This window comes from Orycteropus afer, unplaced genomic scaffold, assembly GCF_000298275.1.
Source record: "Orycteropus afer afer isolate SDZICR_OR568_19922 unplaced genomic scaffold, OryAfe1.0 scaffold00020, whole genome shotgun sequence".
Lineage (NCBI taxonomy): Eukaryota > Metazoa > Chordata > Mammalia > Tubulidentata > Orycteropodidae > Orycteropus > Orycteropus afer.
In genome coordinates, this window is record NW_006921607.1 from 14,794,708 (window position 1) to 14,817,588 (window position 22,881).

Consider the following 22,881-nt stretch of genomic DNA (forward strand, 5'->3'; position numbering starts at 1 on the left):
GCTCCTAGAAGTGGTACAGCAGGGTCAAAATTCTTGGAAATTACAACTGTGTGATTTCAGAGCCAGGAAAGTGCTTTTAGGCCATTAGTTCAATGCTTTCAAACGTTCTTTGGGTCACAGACTCCTTTTAGAATTGGATGAATGTTGTGGACTCTGTCTAGAAAAATGCACGGATGCATCTGCTGGGGCACACACCCAATTCTGCATATAATTTGCAGGGTTCACAGCCCCTGACACCAGTCTAAGAAGCTCCTGGGAGTGAGGTATGCCAGATCAGAAACCCAATGCTTCCACTTTGCAGAGCAGAGCCGGGGTCACCCAGGCGCCAGGCAAGCAGGGCCGAGACTGCGATCGCTCGCTCTCCAGACAGGCGAGCACTCTGCCTGCTCCAGCTCACCATCGTCTTTTGGCTTCCTGCCCCTTGGAAATTGTTGCTGACGTAGCAGGAGAGGTAAAGGTTACTTGCAAAGAGAAATGTGTCTAGTGAAAATACCATCTCTAGAGTTGGCACAGTTAAAGAAATCATCTTAACCTGGCAAGAAGAGAGGAGAGAACAGAGATGCCCGACTCTGCCTGCCATTAGCAAATCATCCATAATTTAAAACAAATGCAAAGAGATGCAGGTGATCAAGCAGTCTTACCTCCTGGCAGCCTCTTGTAATTTCACGGGCTGTTTGGCGCTGAGGTAAATCAAGCAGGCATCAGCCACTTTATTCAGGTCACCCTCACCTGCAGGAGGAGAAACAAAACAAGCATTGGCCCTCAGACTTCATCTGGGACAAGCAGTAACCAACTGCTCTCCAGTGAGGCTGGAGCAGCTATGCAAGAAGCCCTGGGCCCTTTACCCCAACCCTCAGATCAAAAAACCCATAAAGATAAATGGGTCAATGAGGCCAAAGTCAGACTGAAGAATGTGTGTGTGAAGGGAGGTGAGGGGGGCAGGGCCAAGCAGGAAGTACACAGCAGGGGTGAGACAGGCAGATTGTGTGGGTCCAGGGGAGTGTGGCTGGTACCTACCTAGGTCCAGGCTTATGCAGAGGGGGCCCAGGCCCTGCAAGACGGCCAGCTGCAACTTGAAGGCCAGCGTGTGGGAGTAAATTGGTCCAGCCCTGGCGCTAATGGGAGCCTGGGTGGCTAAGGAGCCAGCCAGCTTTGGCAGGACATCTTTGCAGAACCGGCTCCTTAGAAAATCGCCACACTTGCCTCCCAGGGTGTGCAAAACCTGCAGAAACAGCCCCCAACCTGTGACTGAACATTGCCACGGCAGCAAGAGTGTGCAAGAATGCTCGGTAATCTAATTTCATCTAGGTCTCTGCTTGAAAAAAATAGCATTACTGCTGTTAATTCCTTGCCCATGGTTTGTGATTCTGACAGTTATGAATTTGGAGGTCTCTGCTCCCAAGGCATGGCTGCTTCTACCCATAAATACAGATTACATGGAGAATAAGTCAAAGGAATCTTGGGTTGGATGAATAATATGATTAATACCTTGATTTTCCTCCCTTTTTTTGGAAGGAAAAAAAAAAAAAAAAAGAAGAGCTTAAAGCAGCTCCCATAGATCATCTCTTGACTCTTCTTGATGTCTCTTGAGAACAGATGTGTGCTTTTAACTCTAGCTAGCTGAACCCACGCAAACACAGCTGCTGCCGGGCTCAGGCATCAGAGGTTAGTGGCTGGACCACGGGCCCCTGGCTGAGTCAGGGTGGGGTACCCAGGGTGGGAGCCAACTCGGTTTTCTTTCTGTTCAACTGCAGAGTCTCTTCCACATGTCACCCTCATTCTATCTTTCCCAATGGGCAGCTTCTTTGCATGTCTCTCGTTTTAAACTTTTTCTAGCAGAACATATTGGAGCGTTTTGCCCCGCTGCACAAGACTGAGTATACAGGATAACAGGAATTTCTTTAAAAATTGGTAAGCAAGGCATAAGCAGCACACAGAGTGTTTGCCGACTCTGCAGAGAACAAGGTGCTTATTTCAGGTCCCTCGGCTGGCCTGCACAGGGCCGTATAGACCTCAGGCGTCATCAACGTGTCTGGAGTGGAAAAAGCCGCCTCAGTAACAGCGCATGCATCTCAGTATTTTCCGTTTCTATGCCTGCTGTCATTTCAGATAACCTATTAATTTCCATAAAGGCAAACAGTGCATCTGAATAAGACCTGGCAGTTATCTCCCTCCCTCTCCCTGAATGCCCCCCTCTGGCATGTGCACACACATACACATGCACATCAACACTTGTGCATATGCATATGCACGTGTGTGTGTGCCAATTTGTATGTTTTCTTTTGGAAAAAATATTAACAATTTTTAACAAGCCTTAAACATAAACTTGTATTTTGATCCAGTGTATGCTGAAGACACTTATGTAAACCAAAATACTTTGCCAGATGTATTCGTCACATCTCTGGCTTCATCTTATGTCCCTACACGTCTTTCTCTTTGCTTCCTCTTGCTCACTTATTTCTAATTTATGTTATCTTGTCATGTATCTCTGTAGGCTGCCCTAAGTGCTTTTTAGAACAATGAAGGCTATCAATAAATAAGCCAAGATACCTGTGCTAATACAAGCCAAACTAAGTCACGGATCACACACACACTCACACACACACACACACACAGTGTTCTAACTTTTCAAAGCATTTCACCAAATGGTCCCATTTTATCTTTGTAACACTAACAGAAAGATAGGCTAGGTAATCCTAAGCTGGATCTGAAAATGGGCAGTCATGGGCTTTGCCCAAAATCACTGGGCTGGGCAGAGGCTGCTAGAACCTAGGCCCCTTCACTTCACCTCTTGTGCAGCAAAGAACATAGGAGTAAACTCAAAGACCTAGCTTCTATCACTTAGCAGCTGTGTGATCTTGAGAAAATTCCTTAACTTCTCTGAGCTTGTTTCCACTTCTGCCAAAAATGGGGGTAACAGGCCTACCTTGCAAATTTGTTGGAAGAAGATGAGTGCACACGTGCTGGGCATGCTCAGTTAAGCATCGGCACCCTGTCCCATCTACCAGTTCACTCTGCCTCAGAATCAAAAGGAAACTGACTTTCATGTTCTTCTTTGTGCTTTTGATATTTTTCTGTATTTTCAACAAGGTATATGACATTGCAATCAGGTAAGAAACGAACCAGCTCCAAAAAAATACTGTGAGCTCTATGCTTACAACCCTCTAGGCTCACAACTGGCAGCTGGTGGGACTCAGTCAGTACCTTGAAGGCTCTGAGCACTGCCAGCGGGTCATCATTCACGAGTCTGTGCACAAGCGAAGGCCAGGCCCGATGAGCCAAGGGAAGGAGCTGGTTCTGGTGGGACTGCAGAATCACTACACACAAGTCCAGCACATCCAACACCTGAAAGAAAAGAGGACCAAATTTCAGAAGATGGTTGAGGGCCTGAAACCAGGTGAAACAAAACAAAACAAATAACAAACCCACTGTGTCACAGAGTAGAACTGCTCCACACAGTTTTCTTGACTGTAATCTTTACAGAAGCAGTTTGCCAGGACTTTCTTCCATGGTGCCAACAGGTGGGTTTGAACTGCCAACCTTTAGGTTAGTAGTCCAGCCCAAAGGACCTTTGAAACAGGATATCTAGGATCAAGTCACCATTTTAAAAGAGTAAAAGTTAGAGACTCATCAATTAACTGAATAAATAGTTACTGAGTCCTGAATACATACTAGCTGGGTGCTGGGGACACACACAAGCATATAATGCACATGTTTCCGTGCCTCCACGGGGCTTGTGATCAACTGGGATAAGATCTTAATTAGACAACACCCAAAGGAGACGAGAATAGTGTGACAGTGCCAGGAAAGAAAGTAAAGGGAAAGTACAAAGAAACTAAGAGAGGGATGTAAACCACACAGATGGCTGGAGGCTTCTCTGAGGAAGGGACTTTTAAAATGAGACACAAAGGATAAGCAGGAGTTATCATGTTAAGAGTGAAAGTGTGTTCCTGGAACTGGAAAGAGAATCAAAGAAGACTCAGAGATGGGTGCTTGAGAAACTGAAGCAGAGCGGCATGGAGTAATGTGGAGGAAGGGTGAGGGGGCGGAAGGGGACAATGGGGCTGGACCATGAGGCATCATGTTAGGCATTTTTTATTCTATACTAAGTACAGTGGGGAGCCATCCAAGTGTTTTAAGCAGAAAAGTGACATGATAAGATTCATGTTTTAAAAAAGTCATTCTGGCCACTGGGTGGAGAAGGGACTAGAAGGCAGCAAGAGGAGGTGGCATGGAACATGTCCACGTGAGAGAAAGAAAGTAATGTGGTCACATGGTGGTAGCAGAAAGGCAGAAGTGGAAGGATTTGAGATCTATGCTGGAGACGACGTGGCCTGAATTCCTGAAGGGCTGGATACAGGAGAAGGAAGAGAAGTATCACGAAGAGCTGCTCAGGTTCAGGAGCAGCATCTGAATAGATATAGGTACCGTTTAATGGGATGGGGAACAATAGTGGAGGAGCAACCCTAGAGGCTGGGTGAGATCAAGTTCTGCTACTTTTAAATGAGGAGGTTAGGTAGGTGGCTGAGATACAGGTCAACCTCAGAAAAAAGTTTTGGGATAGACTAGATGTAAAACTTGCTCTTGAACAGGGAGCAGCTAAACAAATGGAAGAAATGACAAGACAAAAGAGCTGAACAAAAGATTTCAAAGGGCAGCTCGAGAAGACAGAGTCAATTATTAGAATGAAATACGCAAAGACCTGGAGCTAGAAAACCAAAAGGGAAGAACACACTCAGTCGGCATTTCCCAAACTGAAAGAACTGAAGAAAAATTTCAAGCCTCGAGTTGCAATACTGAAAGATTCTATGGATAAAATATTGAATGATGCAGGAAACATCAAAAGAAGATAGAGAAGGATCACAGTCACTGTACAAAAAAGAACTGGTCAACGTTCATCCAGCGTTGTAGATGATCAAGCAGCATATGATCAAGAACCAGTGGTGTTGAAGGAAGAAGTTGAAGCTGCACTGAATGAAATGGTGAAAAACAAGGCTCCAGGAATCAATGGGATACCCATTGAGATGTTTCAACAATGGAAGCTTCACTGAAGGCACTTAACTAGTCTATGACGAGAAATCTGGAAGACAGTTACCTGGCCAACCAACTGGAAGAGATCCATATGAGTACACCATTCCAAAGAAATGTGATTCCACAGAATGTGGAAATTATTGAACAATATCATTAATTCACATGCAAGTAAAATCTTGCTGAACATAATTCAAAAATGGTTGCAGCAGCATATTGACAGGGAACTTCCAGAAGTGCAAGCTAGATTCAGAAGAGGATGTGGAACAAGGGATATCATTGCTGATGTCAGATGGATCTTGGCTGGCAAAGAACACCAGAAAGATATTTAGTTGTGTTTTATTGACTATGCAAAACATTCAACTGTGTGAATCATAACAAATTATGGATAACATTGAGAAGAATGGGAATTCTAGAATATTTAATTGTGCTCATGAGGAACCTGTACAAAGACAAGGAGGCTGTCATTCAAACAGAATGAAGGGATACTGTGTGGTTTAAAATCAGGAAGGGAGTGCGTCAGGGTTGTATCCTTTCTCCACACTTATTCAATCTGTATGCTGAGCAAATAACCTGAGAAGCTGGACTACATGAAGAAGAACGTGGCATCAGGACTGGAGGAAGACTCATTAACAATCTGTGATATGCAAACGATACAACCTTGCTTGCTGAAAGTGAAGATGACTTAAAGCACTTACTGATGAAGACTGAAGACTACAGTCTGCAGTATGGATTACACTTCAACATAAAGAAAATGAAAAGCCTTACAAATGCACCAATAAGCAGCATCCTGATAAATGGAGAAAAGATCGAAGTTGCCAGAGATTTCATATTACTTGGATCCACAATCAACATCCATGGAAGCAGAAGTCAAGAAATCAGACATCACATTGCACTGGGCAAATCTGTGGCAAAAGACCTCTCAAAAGTGCTGAAAAGCAAAGATGTCTCCTTGAAGACTAAGGGGGTGCGGGTAACCCAAGCCATGGTATTTTCAATCACCTCATATGCACATGAAAGCTGCACAATGAATACGGAAGACCAAAAGAGAGTTGATGCTTTTGAGTTGTGGTGTTGGTAAAGAATACTGAAAGTACCATGGACTGACTGCCAGAAGAATGAACAGATCTGTCCTGGAAGAAGTGCAGCTGGAATGATCCCTGGAAGTGAGAATGACCAGACCTTATCTCACCTATTTTGCTCATGTTGTCAGAGGGACCATCTCTGGAGAAGGGTATCATGCTTGGTAAAGTGGAGGGTCAACAAAAAAGAGGAAGACCCTTGATGAGATGGACTGACACAGTGGCTGCAAGGATGGCTCAGTTATAGCAAGGCTTCTGAGGCTGGCACAGGACTGGGCAGTGCTACATTCTGTTGTACACGGGGTTGCTAGGAGTCAGAGCTGACTTGACGACACCTAACAACAGATGTAAAATGGACTTTTTGCCTTCCCTGAGAACGTGCTTCCTAATCTTTCGTATCTCAAAGCTCACCGACCACAGTCAGCCTGCTTCAGTGTCACGGGCAGGCGATCACTGCAGGCATCCTTCCCGCACAGACAGACCTGACTTCACAGAGCAGAGCAAGGTGCATGTTTGAGTCAAAAGACAGACTGAAGGCTTCTAACATGAAGCAGTAAATATTTACTGGCTACCTACTATGTGCCAGTCCATACTGAGGCTGGAACAGAAACAAAAAACAAGAGGCTGGAGAAAAGAAAAAGCAGAGGAGTACAGGTTAGCAGCACAGTGGACACAGCTTTGCTGTCACTGACCGGCTTTCACTCTGAGTTCTGTCACTAACTGGGCAAGTTATCATACTTCAGTGATTCAAAGACATATTGTTTTCCCTCTGCCTGCAATGCTCCTCTCTGTCTTTGTCTCTTTCCACGGTTGGCTCCTTCTCAATCTTTAAGTCCGTTAAATGTTACCACCTCAGAGAGGCCATCCCCGGTAATCTAGCTAAGTCAGAGTATACTATCTGTGTCCTATTCAACTAGGTTTGGTTCAGAGTAGGTTCCCAATACGTTTGCCACCTGAGTGGATTACCATTTCCTATTATGTTGTGGTTTGGTGCCGTCAAGTTAGTTCTGACTCACAGTGACCTTATGTCCAACAGAATGAAGTGCTACCCAGCCCTGTGTCACCCTCACAGTTGTTGCTACGTTTAAGTCCATTACATGTAAGGCCATTGTTGCAGCCACTGTGTCAGTCCATGCCATTGAGGGTCTTCCTCTTTTTCACTGACCCTCTATTTTTTCAGGCATGATGTCTTTATGCAGGGGCTGGTCCTTCCTGATTGCATGTCCGAAGCACACGAGACAAAGTCTTTCCACCCTCGCTTCTAAGGGGCACTCTGGTCGTACATCTTCCAAGACAGATCTGTTTGCTCTATTACAGAACCTGTTTATCACTTTCATAGCATTTTCTCAACTCATATAGGCCTGTTTGTATTTGGTCTCTCTAGATAGGACACTCCATGAAGACAGAGGTCACATCTGCCCCGTTCCTCTAAGACACCCTCTTCCTGACCAGTTGCTGTTGTGTACTGTCAATTTCAGGTCATAGCAATCCCATGTGACAGAGTAGAACTGTCCCATAGGGTTTACTACTTTGTAATCTTTATGGGAGGAACTCTGGTGGTGTAGTGCCTAAGGCACTTGACTGCTAACCAGAAGGTTGTCGGTTCAAACCCACCAGCCACTGCTCGGAAGGCAGGTTGGGTAATCTACTTTCATAATGATACTGTCTCGGAAACCCAAGGAGGGGTCGCTGTGAGTCAGGTCTGACTCAATAGCACATAACAACAATAACAATCTTTATGGGAGCAGATCACTAGGTCTTTCTTTCATGCAGCCAAGGGGTGGGTTTGAACCACTAAGCTTTTGATTAGCAGCCAAGTGCTTAACTATTGTGCCACCAGGGATCCTAACATTTAGTGAATGAATGAAAGAAAATATTACACCCCATGCTAATTTTATATTTACAATCAACAACCCTGTGAGGTAGGTACCATTAGAGACTCAAAAAGGTGAATGAATTTACTCAAGGTCACATGGCTAGTAAGGGGTAGAGGCAGATTTGAACTCAGTATGGAGATGTATGAGGCCCTGGGTGGTATAAACAATTAATGTATTTGGCTACTAACTGGAAGGTTAGAGGTTTGAGTCCACCCAGAGGCACATCAGAAGAAAGGTCAGGCAACCTCCGAAATCTGCCACTGAAAACCCCATGGAACACAGTTCTAGTCTGATACACATGGAGTCACCATGAATTGGAGTCAACTTGATGGCAACTAGTTTTGACTGATATGTAGGTCTGACTCCAAAGTTGATGCTCTTATCAATTATGGTATGTCTGTAATTGTTATAAAGCCTCCATAGAGAAGAAGATAATTGAGTAGAGTCTTGAAGGATACATAGGCGTTTGCTAAACGAATCATCCAGAGACCTACAATATAGCCTTGCATGTAAGAGGCACTCAAAAAGTGCTTGCTGAATGGAATTATAAGTGAATGCCAAGAAGGGTCTCTGGGAACACTAAACAAATTTCACAAGACATAGACACTGTAATTTGAGACAGACTGTGGATCAGAGTATCCTAGCCCACTTGAGTAGGCAACATGCTCCCATCACTAACAGCCTTAGGGAAGGCACTCATGTTTTTCACTCCTGCTTGGGGCTGGGGGAGTAGGCTAGCCTGTATTGTTTTCCTGTGGATATAAGACCTTTTCCCAGGTGATTTGAAAGCCCCACTCCCCCCCACCACCCCACCTCACAGTCCTGTTACTGGAGTCACTATTGTGTATTTTAGGTCCTTGCTGATGGGGATGCTGCTGGGGAAACTGCCAGGAAATGAGGCGGAAAGATTAAGAAAAGTGTTGGTGTTTCTCCTAGAATGAAAATGGACACAGACACAGAGATAAGGGCTGGTGTTGGGCTTGGAAGAATGGCCACTCAGAAGTATTAGAACCTGCATCCTGCATTTAGTCAGCTCAGAAAACTGTATCCTTTCCAAAGCATATGACTTTCCTTCCCCTGGTGGTATAATGAATCCCTGAAACTTTGTAGCTTTTAATTCAGGGGATTCAGTTCCCTTTTGGCATCTGAGCTGACACAGAAAGATGTAAGACTGTCATCCCACAGATGAATTCCTCTTGTGGCCACCACACGTGGACCAGGAGATAAGGGAAAGTACTTGCTCATCCATGTAGTCACTGCCAGCTGGAACCAACGTCTTTGGTCCTGCTGCTCTGTAAATGCACAGAGGGGGCCGCACACTGACCTTCAAGCGGATTTTCAGGTTTTTATCCGACAACAAGTGGATGCACCGCTCCATCACGTCCTTGGCTATCTGGGTCTGCACTGGCAGTAGTGGCTCCACACCAGGACACACGTCACTCTTGTCCACCTCAGGAGAGACCGACGGCTCCTCTGAAAGAGCGTAACGGGGACAGAGTTCTTGAGAGATGCCCCAATGCAGCTTGATCTCCCAATCGCAGACTCAGGGACAGGACATCAGAGGAAAATGTCTAGGACCCTAAGGAACCCATATGAAACATGGGTCAAGCTGTATGAGTCAAGAATTCTAATACAGCATTAACTATAACAGCTAAGAACCAGGGAAAACTTCCCTGTCTAGTCAAATGTGAATGGTATGTAAACAGCATGTAAACCATGAATGGCATGTATGAAGCCCCTAAAATGTGTGTTTGCTGAGAGTTTTAATGCCAACTTATGAAACAATGTTGTGTTAAAAAGAGATGAAACTCTGAACGCACTGCCAACGAGTTAATTCCAACTTACAGTGACCCCTGCCTGGTTTCCAAGGTGGTAAATCTTAACAGAAGTAGACTGTCCCACCTTCCTTCCAAGGGGCAGCTGGTGGGTTTGAACAGCCAACCTTCTGGTTAGCAGTCAGACACCTCAGGCACTGTGCCACTGGAGTGCCTTAAAAAAGAGGAAAGCAGGGCACAAAACTGCATCCATGGCCTGAGCATGATTATGTACATTTTTTTACACAGAAGAAAGTATGACAAAATATGAACAGTGACAGGCCACAAGGTAACAGGCTTTCATTCTCTTCTCTATCTTTGGTCTTTTCTGAATTTCCATTAATAAATACCTAAAATAAAAACATAAGAGGGCAGGGTTCTAGTTTGGAGCCCTGAGGCCGGGAAGGCCCCTGAGTGGCCTTAGCTCTGCCTTTTCCTCCCCTTCCTTTCCTCTTGGTTCATCCTCTGACTAAAGAGGGGGGAGGGTACATATCTGTCTTCCCCACCAGCCAAGAAGATGGCTTGATGGCCAGGTCAAGACTTACTACCTCTGTATGGCAAAACAGCCCGGTTCCATGCACGGGGCATCGGGTTGGGACAGAGGAGGCTGGTTCAAGTCCTGCCTTCACCACCTATTAGCAAGTTCTCTTGTCTTCCATTATTTCATCTGAATAAAAGGGAACAAAGCAAGTATACCTCACATGCTTGTTGAGAGGGTTAAATGAGATGAACATCACCGGCTATTATCTTTCTTTTATTGCCTAGAGCATTGCTCTGCAGGAGATTAAGTGCAAGTTTGTAAATTAAAATAACAACAACACAAGTAATTAATGAGTACGTCACAAAAGTGAAAAAGGAAAGTCTTTGAAATGAGTTTTGATGAGACTGACTTAATAAGCTTTAACACTAAAATTAATTTAATGTAAGTCCTTTTAACTTTATATAAAACACCAAACAAGGAAAATGCTTTTTAGTAAAGAAAAAAAAAAAAAAAAAAAAAAAAATATATATATATATATATACTCCCTAAACCAAATCTCTCCCTGCAGTTGAGTCGGATCCAACTCATAGGGACCCCTCCTTGGGTTTCCGAGGCGGTATCACTACAGAAGTAGGTTGCCCAACCTTCCTTCCAAGAAGTAGCTGGTGGATTTGAATCTCCAGCCTTCTGGTTAGCAGTCCAATGCCTTAGGCACTAAGCCACCAGAGCTCCTATAATACTCCCTAAGCTCTGGTAGTGTAGTGCCTAAGGCACTGGACTGCTAACCAGAAGGCTGGCAGTTCAAACCCACCAGCTACTCCTCGGAAGGAAGGTTGGGCAACCTACTTCCGTAGTGATACTGCCTCGAAACCCAAGGAGGGGTCGCTATGACTCGGATCCGACTCAATGGCACATAATAACAACAACAAAGTCTTCTTAAAACCGAACAGTAGTTTAGCTTAGCTTGTAAAGAATGCCTGTCTGAGCACTGTTCTCTTTTAAGATCTATCTATATGGGATCAAACTGACAACAGCAACTAGAAATATTTTATAGGAACCTTAGGGGGCAGTGAATGTATGTTAATTGGGGAGGAACAATCAGAATAGGAGGGTGAAAATGGTTTGCACAACTCAAAGAATGTTACCACTGTCACTGAAATGTACATGGAGAAAGTGCCAAACTGATACATGTTCTGCACAACAAATACTTAAAAAATATATACACATATATACATACATACATACATACATACATACATATATATATATACATATACATATATATATAAACCAAACTCACTGCTGTGAAGTCGATTCGACTCATAGCGACCCCTCCTTGGGTTTCCAAGGTGGTATCTCCACAGAAGTAGATTGCCCAATCTTCTTTCTAAGTAGTGGCTGATGGGTTTGAACCGCCAGCCTTTTGGTTAGCAGTCAAATGCCTTAGGCACTATGCCACCAGAGCTCCCATATATACATACATACACACACACACACACACACATACAAAACAACAACAAAAAGACTTGAGGGTTGCATAAATCCAGACCCAGATCCCTACCCTGCAAACTTCTCCTGTCTTGCCCCCTCACCAATTGTGCTCATTTCCACTGAGCTGAGTGTTACCGCTCCCTTAACTTTTTCCCATTTCAGTTTCCTCTACTGGAAAAATGGAAGTTAGAGGCCACACCTGTCTTAACAGATGCTGAAAAGAAAAATGGAAATGCATTGGTGGAATGTTTGGATTTCTTGGGGAAAGTGACCTCAGATATACAAGGTGCTTTTATTGTGGTTAAAACAAAAAACTCTTGTCAAACCAACATCCATCCAAACATTCGTTATAATGCCAAGTGTGCGGTGTGTGCCTGATGAACGATAATTCTAAGAATGATAGGGCTTGTGCTTTTCTTCCCAGGGGAGGATTTGTTGTTTGGAATTCACCTATTGCAGAATGTTCTTTGAGGGATGTGGATGTTTGTGTTACTGGAGGAAATGTTTGATTCATTCAGTCTGCTCCTGGCGAACATCAACTAGAACCAGAAGATCCAAACCATGAAAGAATGGATGTGCTGGCAATGCTAGAATTATGAGGGGTCAGCACTCCTCCCCTTCTTCAGGATTCCCAGGTTTGAGTGAGGGGTGCAGCTCACAAAAAGGATGGGGTTGGCTCAAGAAGCAAGCCTGGGAAGAAAATGCTCGATAGATTTCTGATGAGAAAACTGTCCTTGAGGAAGGCAATGATTCGACTCTGCATAAATCATTACTTGGGCACTGAGATGCTGCCCTGCTAGTTAGAAGGAATTTGCTGCAGTTAGTTGCATCAAGCTACTCTTTCCTGTTACCCTAGCAGCATTTGCTTCACTTCACCCAAGAGTCTCAGAGTGGAGAACGCCAAAATAAAAAAGAAATCTGCTCCATTCCAACCTAACAAACTAATTTGGGACTCAGTTCAATTTAGGATAGTTCTGAGACCACCAAGCTCATTATGACTTGGCATTTTATATTTGCAGAGGAGATTCTAATAATTTATTAATCCTTCCGTGACCTGAAGCTCCAGATTGAGCTTGTGAATAAAACAACAGGCCGGAGCTTCCACTAGCCTGAATGCCCTTCTCTTTATCATATAAACTGCTAAGAAAAACATCAAAATCTCCTCCCACCAAGAAAGAAATGGACAAAGCATATCAACAGACAGTGTTAGGAAAGAAGCATAGAGAAAGATGTTCAACCTTTCCAATGATCAGAAAAATGCAAAGCCGAACAACAAGGACCATTTTTTCACCTGCTTAATTTAGCAAGAAGGAAAACTGGTAATAGCCAGTGTTGGCAAGGTTGTGGCGAAACCAGTATTAGTTCAGCACTGCTGATAGGAAGGTGTAAATTGATACCACCTTTCTGGAAGGCAATTTGACAAACATAAAATAATGTTCATATCCTTGACCCAGAAATCCCACTTCTGGGAATTTATAAAGAAATATGCAAAAAGAAGGAAAAGGTTACATGCACAGAATCCTCTACTGTGGCACTGTTTACTAGAGTGAAAAGCTAGAAGCAACCTAAGCTTCCCACAGGGGAATGGATACTTAGTAGGAGCTATTAAAACATTAATTATGAAAACACTATAGCAACATGCAGAGTTGCTTATGATATAAGTAAATGCAAAAGGGTATAATATGATTAAACCATGGCTTCAAGCATTTAAAAATAGGTTTGCGGAAAAGAAAAAAAAAAGAACAGAAAATGATTACACAAAAAATCAGAATTGCTATGTTAGCATGGTGGGATTAGAAATGACTTTTTTTTTTTTTTCCCAAGCTTTCTGTAAAGATGTTTTGTTTTTATAATAACCTACCTAAAAAGGAAAGAAAAAAACAAAACCAAAGCTAGGTCAAAATAAGTAATAGTTACCTTCTTCACTATCAAAATCCGAGACATTTCCATCTGCCACATCCTTTTCTTTGAGGTAGTTCAGCAAAAACTGTTCAATGTCTTCGGCCGTGGTGGTATTGTCAAGTCCCTTCTCAAGAGCTGCTGGTCTCCAGCTGAAATGACTTCCTTCCTTTTCTAAACTCTGCTCTTGGGGTTGTCTTGTGTCTGGGAACCACTGGGCTGTAAATAAAGCGTTGTAATTATCACCTGTGCCATGCACACCAGGCATTAGGCTTTCACAAGTAGAATAAGCTCCTTGCTGTGGTCTGAAGCCCCTGCCCTGCACAGTTCAGTCCCTACCTGCCTCTCCAGCCTCATCCTCTTTCACTCCCAGTTGCCTGTTAACTGACGATCTTCCAGGTCCTCCAATGCCCCAGGCATTGACCTCTCTTGGAACTTCTGCATATGCAGTTCTTTCTCTAGAATACTTTCCCTACTACTTCATACCTAGCTAGGAGCTCTGGTAGCCTAGTGCCTAAGGCATCTGACTGCTGGTCAGAGGGCTGGCAGTTCAAACCCACCAGCCACTCCTCAGAAAGACGACTGGGCGATCTACTTCTGTAGTGATACCCTCTCAGAAACCCAAAGAGGGAGTCGGATCTGACTCAATGGCAGCGAGTTTGCTTTTTTGTTTTAATTCCAACTCAGTTTGCATATCTCAGTACAAGTATAAATTGCCCTGTAAAGCTATTCCTTGAATCCACAATCAATTTAGGTTCCATATATATTCTCTTACTCAGCATCATGTTCTTTCCCTTCATATCAAAGCATCACAATTTGTAATTATGTATATATATATATTTGTGTGTACTGTTTAGTGTCTGAATCTCCCACTAGATTCTATGTTCCATGAGGCTGGTAGCTTTTGATCACCACCGGAAGTCCAATATACCCAGCATACAGCGGGTGCTCAAAATATACCCAAAGTGAATAAATGCACTAGATTGGAGAACATGTACAAGTGACAGAATTCTGAATATAGGATGTACCAGTCATTAGCATAACAAAGGCTCTAATGAGCCTTGAGAACAGACACAGTCGTGCATGTGTATTTCTGACATAATATGCTTCAGAGGGTGGCCATTTTCTCTCTGATGCTTTCCCTTCCTCAGTGATGCGCTGATAGCTCTGATTACATGGTTTTCACACCATGCCTCGAGGAGCCTTAAGACTCTGCAGAAAGGTCTCAGGGGTCAGAACGGGAGAGGGCACCTAAGAAACAGCAGCAAAGGGGGTGGGCTCCAGGGTCTCATCCCTTCCGCAATCAGAGCAGCTCTACTTTCACTGTTTTGTGTACTGGGGTTCCCTCCAAGGCTTCCTTTCACAAAAGGCCCTTACAATTCAAAGAATGAAACAACAATCCCTCAGCTTGAAAATCACCACTCTCGTCCAGCAACCTCCTTTGGCAGACAGCTGGGAAAAAGCCTCTGATAACCTTGTTGTTGTTGTTATGTGCCTGTGTCGTCAGGTTGGACCCAACTCCTAGTGACCTCTCCTTGGGTTTCCCAGGCAGTACCACTATGGAAGTAGATTGCCCAACCTTCCTTCCGAGGAGTGGCTGGTGGGTTTGAACCGCCAGCCTTCTGGTTAGTCAAATGCCTTAGGCACTACGCCACCAGAGCTCCCAAAAGGAGATTAGCCGGTGCTAAAGGTTATCAGACACTCCTCGGAAGGAAGATGGGGCAATCTACTTCCGTAGTGATACTGCCTCGGAAACCCAAGGAAGGGTCGCTATGAGTCAAATTCGACTCGACGTATGAGTCAAATTCGACTCGACGGCACCTAACAACAACAGCAACAATCTCCTTTTATCAAGAAGCATCCGCACAAAGCCAGAGGAACAGCAGATGGGAGATGCCAGGGCCAGGCAACTGGAATCACAGAGAGCAAATGCTTGAGAACCTTCAATCCACTACTGGAGCTCCTATCCTAGGGATCAACTATGCCCATTCCCTCAATCCCCATCCCCAGATGTAAATCAAGCCTAAGCATTCTCTGAGGGATTGTGTTCCCAAACAGTTAAAGCCATTTACACTGCTAAGGGCAGATGTGCTGCAAGGATTCTTTCTAGATCCAAGTCTAATGCCAGACATTAAAAAAGTCTCTGCTCACAAATGGCTTTTAAACATATGAAAAGAAGCTCAACCTCACTCTTAATGTAAATTAAAACTATAATAAGCTGCTATTTTTCTCCTATTAGATTAGCAAAGATCAAAAAGCTTGGTAATATGCAGTGTGGGTGAGGGTGTGGCAAAATTGGCACTCTCTTAACATAGCTGATGTGCACTGAAATTGGTAAGACCTCTTTGGAGAGCTATTTGATACTCTAACAAAAAATTTACTGTAATACCCTTTAAACAGCATTTCTACTCTTAGGAACTTATCCTACTAATATACTTACACATTTTCAAAAATGACCTACAAAGGTATTCATTGCAGCACTTTTCTTTTTTTTTTTTTGCGGTGGCAAAAGATTGGAAACCACCACAAAGTCTACTAAGACTGGTTAAATAAATTACAATATAATCACACAAGGGAATACTATACAGCCATAAAAGAACAGGCAACTCTTACATGCATGTGTGTGGCACAATCTCTAAGTTCCAAGATATGGGAGTTCAGGGTTACCTTCTTATTTTCAAAGCCACCCTACATTGTCCTCTTTATGAATTACCAGGCAGTCAGTAATTGTTCCTAAGTGTTCATTTAACTCATGGCTCTGGCTATCAGTTTTTCAGTCAATGCATAGTGAAAGACTGTGTTCATGGTAACAGACTCCATATTCTATAACATCTACTGGGTTCTTTTAAGATCTTTTCCAAGTTCTGCCAAACCACACTTGCACTCCCATCCTAAAAGAGTGACATCATTTAAACAATGCATGATGAACAGACAGACATGCCAGTGTGAAGTGCTACATTGGTGGTGCTTGACTGTACCAATGCGCCCTTGGTACTGATTATTATTCAAAATACAAGTCTATTCTGGGTCGCTCTAAACCCTTCAGAAAAGCTATGCTCAGTTGTACTTCTTTTCCTAGGATATTCCAGACTCAATCTTAATCATTCTCAGTTTTCTTTCTGCAATGGAAATATTCTTCCCTCATATCAATTAAAAAAAGTGCTACACAAAATTTTTCAAATTTTCCTCCTTCGGACATTTTCTTTGTTGGTTACCAGGGGTGGGAGGGAAGGGGAGGGAATGCTGTTAGATAGATAGTGATAAATATTGATTTGGGTGAAGAGAAGGGCAATGTACCAAATGTGAGTGACCAATATGGCAGCAATGAGGATGAGAAAGACAGAGAGAGTTACATGGGCAGTACAAACAACAAATATGAACCCCTTTGCAAATACAATACTGAGTTGTCAATGAAAGCAAACATGGGTATAGGGATGGATAGATGGGTGAACAAGCTAAACAATTATGTATGTCTAAATGGAGAGTGTATCCAAGATCATATACAGGGTTGGCAGACAATGGGCCTCTCGAAGAGTATGAAGGGATGGACACTGGGAGGAGGTAACTATGGGGAGGAAGTGGGAGGGGAGCTGCTGCATTGTAAATTTTGGTCAATGACATGAGACAAAGTATATGTGAACTGCTGTATGAAAAGTGAATTTACTCTGTAAATCTTCACCCAAATCCTAATTAAAAAAAAAAAAAAAAAATTTTCCTCCTTCATGACGAAAGACACTTGCAAGTCACTTTTCAAGGCCTAAACTGAGGTATTTGTCCAGAGGGTTATATTCAATAGGCCCTTAATACATTTTTAAATCTTACATTTAAATATAGGACAGTCTCCAAAGCAGCAAGGGTGCAAGTATGGGGTCTATTCGGACCACGGAAGCCAGTCAGTCTAAAATGTATAAGCAGCTAGCCATTTTTAGGACTGTCTCCTGGAGAGCAGGGACCAGGTCTGTGTTGCTCACGGCTGACTCCCAATGACTAGCCCAGAACACAGGCTTCCCCTAGAGTTTGCAAGAGAAAATCCAAACTCCTTCCCTTGGTCTATACACCCTGCAGGATTTGTCCTTCCAACCTTTCCAATTTCACCTCACACTACTCTCTTGACACTGCCCTCTCTTCTATTTTCCAAAGACCCAGCCCGTTTTTGCCTGCAGGTCTTTGTACCTGTTGTTCTCTCGTTTGAATGTTCTTAAAAGCCATGAAAAGAATGTGATAGCCCCTTATGGACTGACAGGCCCTTCTCAGCTTTCAAATCTCAGCTCCAGCACTGCTTCCTCACAGAGGCCCTCTCTGACCACTCAACTGAAAGTAGCCTGTCCCTGTTTTTCTCTTCCATCAAGTCGTTTATTTTCTTTGCACCACATATCACGATCTGAAATAAGCTTGTTTAAGGATTTGTTTACTGGGTTATCATCTCTCTCCCAGTAGTAGGAAAGCTCCATTAAAATTTATCTCCCTTGTTCACTGCTGTATCCTCATCACCTAGCACAGTGCCTAACGTATAGCAGGCTCTTCCAATGAATGAATGAATAAAAGAACATTTAATGCTACACATGCATGTTCACAAATGAATGAATGAACATTGGATGTGGCATCAGCTATGGGGCAATAATACCCTGTGACCTGGGGTATTATTTTTCCAATCAAAGTTTAACTATTCAGTTGAGAGATTCTTTTTCTTCTGGCTCAAGTTTTTGCCATTTCACTGGTAGCTAGCACCTCCAACAGGCACCCAACAAGATCAACAGGCACCCAACAAGATCAAAGGGAGGAGGGGAAATGCAAACCAGTGCATGCAATCTAAAGGTTAAAAGGAAGTTTCTAGACCTGCTCTGTCCACAGCCACTTGTCATGTATGGCTACTTAAATTAAAATGAAATAAATTAAGAACTCGGGTCCTCAGGAGGACTAACCAAATGTGGCCAGCAGCTTTTGTATTAAACAGCACAGATATAGATCATTTCCATTATCACAGAATGTTCTACTGTCCAGTACTGTTCCAGAAAATCTGAGGCCTGAATAACTCCTGTTATTCCTGCACTTTATTAACATAAGCACTGCTAACTCTAAGTATCGCTAGAAGCAGTTTGGTGTATTGAAAAGAACTCTGAAGTCAGACCAAATTGTCATAAATCCTGACGTTACTCTTATTAAGTGTGTGACCATTTATCAGTAGGATCTCACTGAGCCTTATTTTTTCTTAAAATAACAATGTTTATATTTAGTCTCCAGGTATTCTAGGCACAGAGCAGAAATTCACTACGTGGTAGAAATTCTTAAAAGTGTTAAAAACAATGGAATCCTACTACAACTTTTGGGACTGCATAGATAGCTATCCAAATAATGCCTTCCACATCAAAGTCACAAACAATGAAAAAAAAAAATAAGGTTAGGTAAACTAGGATATTAGCCCTATCCCACAAATTGGCATTAAAGAGGACTCTCAATATACCTAATGCTGCCAGTAGGGCATGCAGAACACTGACAAAGGAAGTAGCTCTCTTATCATAAAATTGGTCCAGGGTGGCCAAGACATCTTGAACCACATCTGCCACCAAAGGAAGCAGGCTAGCGTCAGAGTTCCGTAGCATGACTTCCAAGACCTTTGGGGTATGAGGGTGCTGAGCCAGATGACGTAGATTTAAAGAGATCCCATTCACCAAATAGTCTGAATTTTGATTGATCAGGTGCTGCAGGGAGTTGTAGCCACATGCATGGCACATGTCCATCATGGCACTGGTAGCTGCCTGACTAATGAGCAGGGTTTGGTCTCCAGCCTTCTCCAGAATGGGATAGAGGGCTGACATCAAGAGCAAACGAAAGTCATTTCCAAGTGCATATGCAAAGTGGCCAATCCCTTCCAACTGGATGCATATTTGCCAGATGTTGCTATTCATGGAGCAAATAGTGGGACTTGGTTTTGGTAAGTCTGGAAAAGATGTAACTTGGAAGGTTGGGCCAGATGTGATGGCGTGGAGTCCTGACTGCTTCACTGTTAGCTCCTCCTCCATTTCCTCAGCTTCAATACAGGTAACCAAATACCAGTTTTCTTGGCTCGTGTATTCTTCGAGTATAGATGTCACGATCTCTCTCAGTTCCTCTGGGCTTGTTTGAATTTGCTTTTTATGAAGATCCTCCACTTCCAGCCCAACAGCCCCTACAACCAGTTCATTAAGGATCATGGCAGCTTGCTTTCGGTAAACCACAGATTCACGGTACAGTTCCATAAAGTGATCCACAAGTAAACAGAGGTTCCCATAAAAACCGAGAAGCTGACAGATCTGTCGTAAAAGCAGGAAAACTCTCTCGTCGGTAAAGAAGCGGAAATATCTCCTCTGGATTTGATTCCACGGCCGTGCAGACTCCTTGGGAGAAGCGCTCAGACCATCAGAGTTCCAACGCCGCTCTTCAACAACTTTGATGCTAGCCACGTCTAATTCTAGAACTTGAATGAGCGCTTTGGAAAGACGCTGCAGATGGGCCATGGAGTTGAGGACGAAGTTTATTTTTGGGCCCAAGAGTTTCAGATAACCAAGTAACAAGGAGAGCGTAGAGAATTTTCCTTGATCATCTTGCGAGTTCATTAGGCGGGGAAGAGACGTAGCAAGGGAATGCAGGTTTTCTGACAAGATGTCAGCAAAGGCTCTGTTGCCGACGACTACTTTCTGATCTGCAAAATGTCTCAGCACTTGATCGGAGTGGGCTTGGACTTCAGGACTCTCATCGCTCACCAGACCCACCAAAGCCTTCAGAAGGGGACCAGTGGATTCAATCAGTGACTGACTGCACTTCAAAAGAAGGGCCTCGACAAGTTGCACCAGTTCCAGCCTCACCTTCCAGTGTGGGTGAACTGAAACACACTCAGTTATCTTCTTAATAAGGATAGCCAACTTGTCTCCTGTATTTTTAACCCAATCTGCTTCCCTGTGAGTCATCAGTTCTGCTATTCTCTGCTCAACTGCAGGCTTTGCTTGGACCTTTGAGACTCTGCTGAGCTGTTCATCAGCCATAATGAAGCCCACTGTCTTGTAAAACAGCCTGAGGGAAGAGACGACAATGCTGTGACCTTGCTTAAAGTCTCCTGTGATGACCCTGGTCAGTGCAGTCGAGATTCCAGGTAAAAAGGAAGCAAACAAATCCCCCAGCTGCTTTTGCTCATTCTCATCCAGGGACGTCTGATGGTCTTGACAATCACATTGTAAGAGGAGAACCTGTAAACATTGTAAGGCAGCAATTTTAATTTGTTTCGATTTCTCCTGTTCTGCTAGGTCTAGCAGTAAAGATACAGCAAATCCTAATCGAGGCAGAATGGAGGGCTCATAGAAAGTCAGAATGATGTCCCCGTAAGCCGAGTGCATTAATGTACTGAGTCCCTGAGTCACAGCCAATTTCAACTCCTCTGACACTGCTGCAGGTTTTCGGGAGTTGGGTGAATACAGGCAAGCAGAGAGTTCAGAAAAGAGCTCCTGAAGAAGTTCCTGTTCCTTTACACATGTTGACGAAAGGACAAACGTGAGGCATTCCACCACGCTCTGGATCAAGCGTTCTCTTTTGGGACCTGGGGTCTTCAGGGTAAATCGCAAAGGGAAGAGGACATATTGCTGAAGTTCCTGAAGGGCAGAGTCACTCACAGCTCGTAATCGTGCCTGCAAATGCTCCACGTTCTCCACCGTCTGGGTCTTTGTGAGTTGAACACAGACTGGACGCAAGATGCCAAAGGCCTCCTGAGGAGTATCAAAGACTGCCATAGTGCAAGTGTCTTCCTCTCAGTGAAGTAACATCCTGCAGGCAGAGGAAGGAGACTTTTCAGTAAAAGTCATATTCAAAACAAATACAAAGGAACTTGCATTGCTTCATGGAACAGATATTTGTTGGAAGGCACTCTGGTGGCGCAGTGCCTAACGCATTCAACTGCTAACCAGAGGTTCAAACCCACCAGCTGCTGCATGGAAGAAAGATGGGGCAATCTACTTCCATAAAGCTTTACTGCCTCAGAAACCCAATGGGGTAGCTATGAGCCAGAATCGACTCGATGGCGCTGAGTTTGGTTTTTTGGTTTATATGCCACTCACTGCACAAAGCACTAGAACAATGGAACTGCAAAGGTATGGTTCCTATCCTGAGGGAGCCCCTACTCTAGTGACGGAAGCAGACATACAGCGACAATGCAGTCTGTTGAAGATTAGGAGGCACTCTGGTAGTGTAGTGCCTAAGGCATGTGACTGTTAACCAGAAGGCTGGTGGTTCAAACCCACCAGCCACTCCTTGGAAGGAAGGTTGGGCAATCTACTTCCGCAGTGACAGCACCTTGGAAACCCAAGGAAGGGTTGCTCACTATGAGTAGAATCCAACTCGACAGCAGTGAGTTTGGTTTTTTTTTTGGATGCTTACAGGAGGCATTCTGGTGGCATAGTGCCTAAGGCATTTGACTGCTAATCAGAAGGCTGGTGGTTCAAACTCACCAGCTACTCTCAGACGGAAAATTGGGCAATCTACTTCCACAGAGATACCACCTTGGAAACCCAGGGAGTGGTAGCTGTGAGTTGAACTGACTTGACAGCAGTGAGTTATGCTTACAGCAGTCCCTGGGTAGTCCGCATGCTTACCGTGCTTACCTGCTAACCAGAAGGTTGGAAGTTTGGGTCTACTCACAGGCCCCTCAGAATCAAGCCCTCAGGATCTACTTTCAAAAAGTCTAAACTTTTGATAATCTAAAGCCACAGAAAAGTCTACAGAGCACAGTTCTATTCTGACACACATGGGTCACCTTCCATGCACTGGAATCCACTCGGTGGTAACTTTGTCTTTTTTTAAATGCTTAAGTACTAAGTGGAGAAGAGCTACTGTGTCGCAACCCCCTGGGAAAGTCAGATGGGTTTCATAGGGAGAAGATGCTTGAGTCAAGACTTGCGGGGGTTGGGGGGGAATCAATAGGAGGCTATGGGTTATTCTAAGATTTAGATCTTAATGTGTAGGAATGATGTGGAGCAACTGAAGGTTTGGTTTTGTTTTTAAAACTGTGGTCTGGGACATAATCCAAGATGGCGGACTAGGCAGAAGGATTGCACAGACCCTCTTCAACAAAGAAAAGGGAAACCAATAACTACAGACACAGAAGATAATCTTGGACCCCTGAGCCTTGAAGGAAAGGATGCAGATTTGGACTAAACCCCAACTAGCAGAAGAATTTGCGTGAAAAT

General features: G+C 43.8%; 1 protein-coding gene across 1 annotated transcript in view; it reads right to left on the minus strand.

Annotated features, from left to right (window-relative positions):
- TTI1 (TELO2 interacting protein 1) overlaps positions 1-21,429 on the minus strand; it is a 34,140-nt gene extending 12,711 nt beyond the window's left edge. The window contains exons 1-6 of the mRNA XM_007934656.2: positions 19,134-21,429; positions 13,691-13,891; positions 9,312-9,460; positions 3,205-3,345; positions 1,018-1,222; positions 642-729 (exon numbers count right to left, since the gene is read on the minus strand). Coding sequence (XP_007932847.1) covers positions 642-729; positions 1,018-1,222; positions 3,205-3,345; positions 9,312-9,460; positions 13,691-13,891; positions 19,134-21,429 — 3,080 coding nt within the window. The remainder of the gene's footprint in view (positions 1-641; positions 730-1,017; positions 1,223-3,204; positions 3,346-9,311; positions 9,461-13,690; positions 13,892-19,133) is intronic.
- Between the last annotated feature and the right edge of the window lie 1,452 nt (positions 21,430-22,881).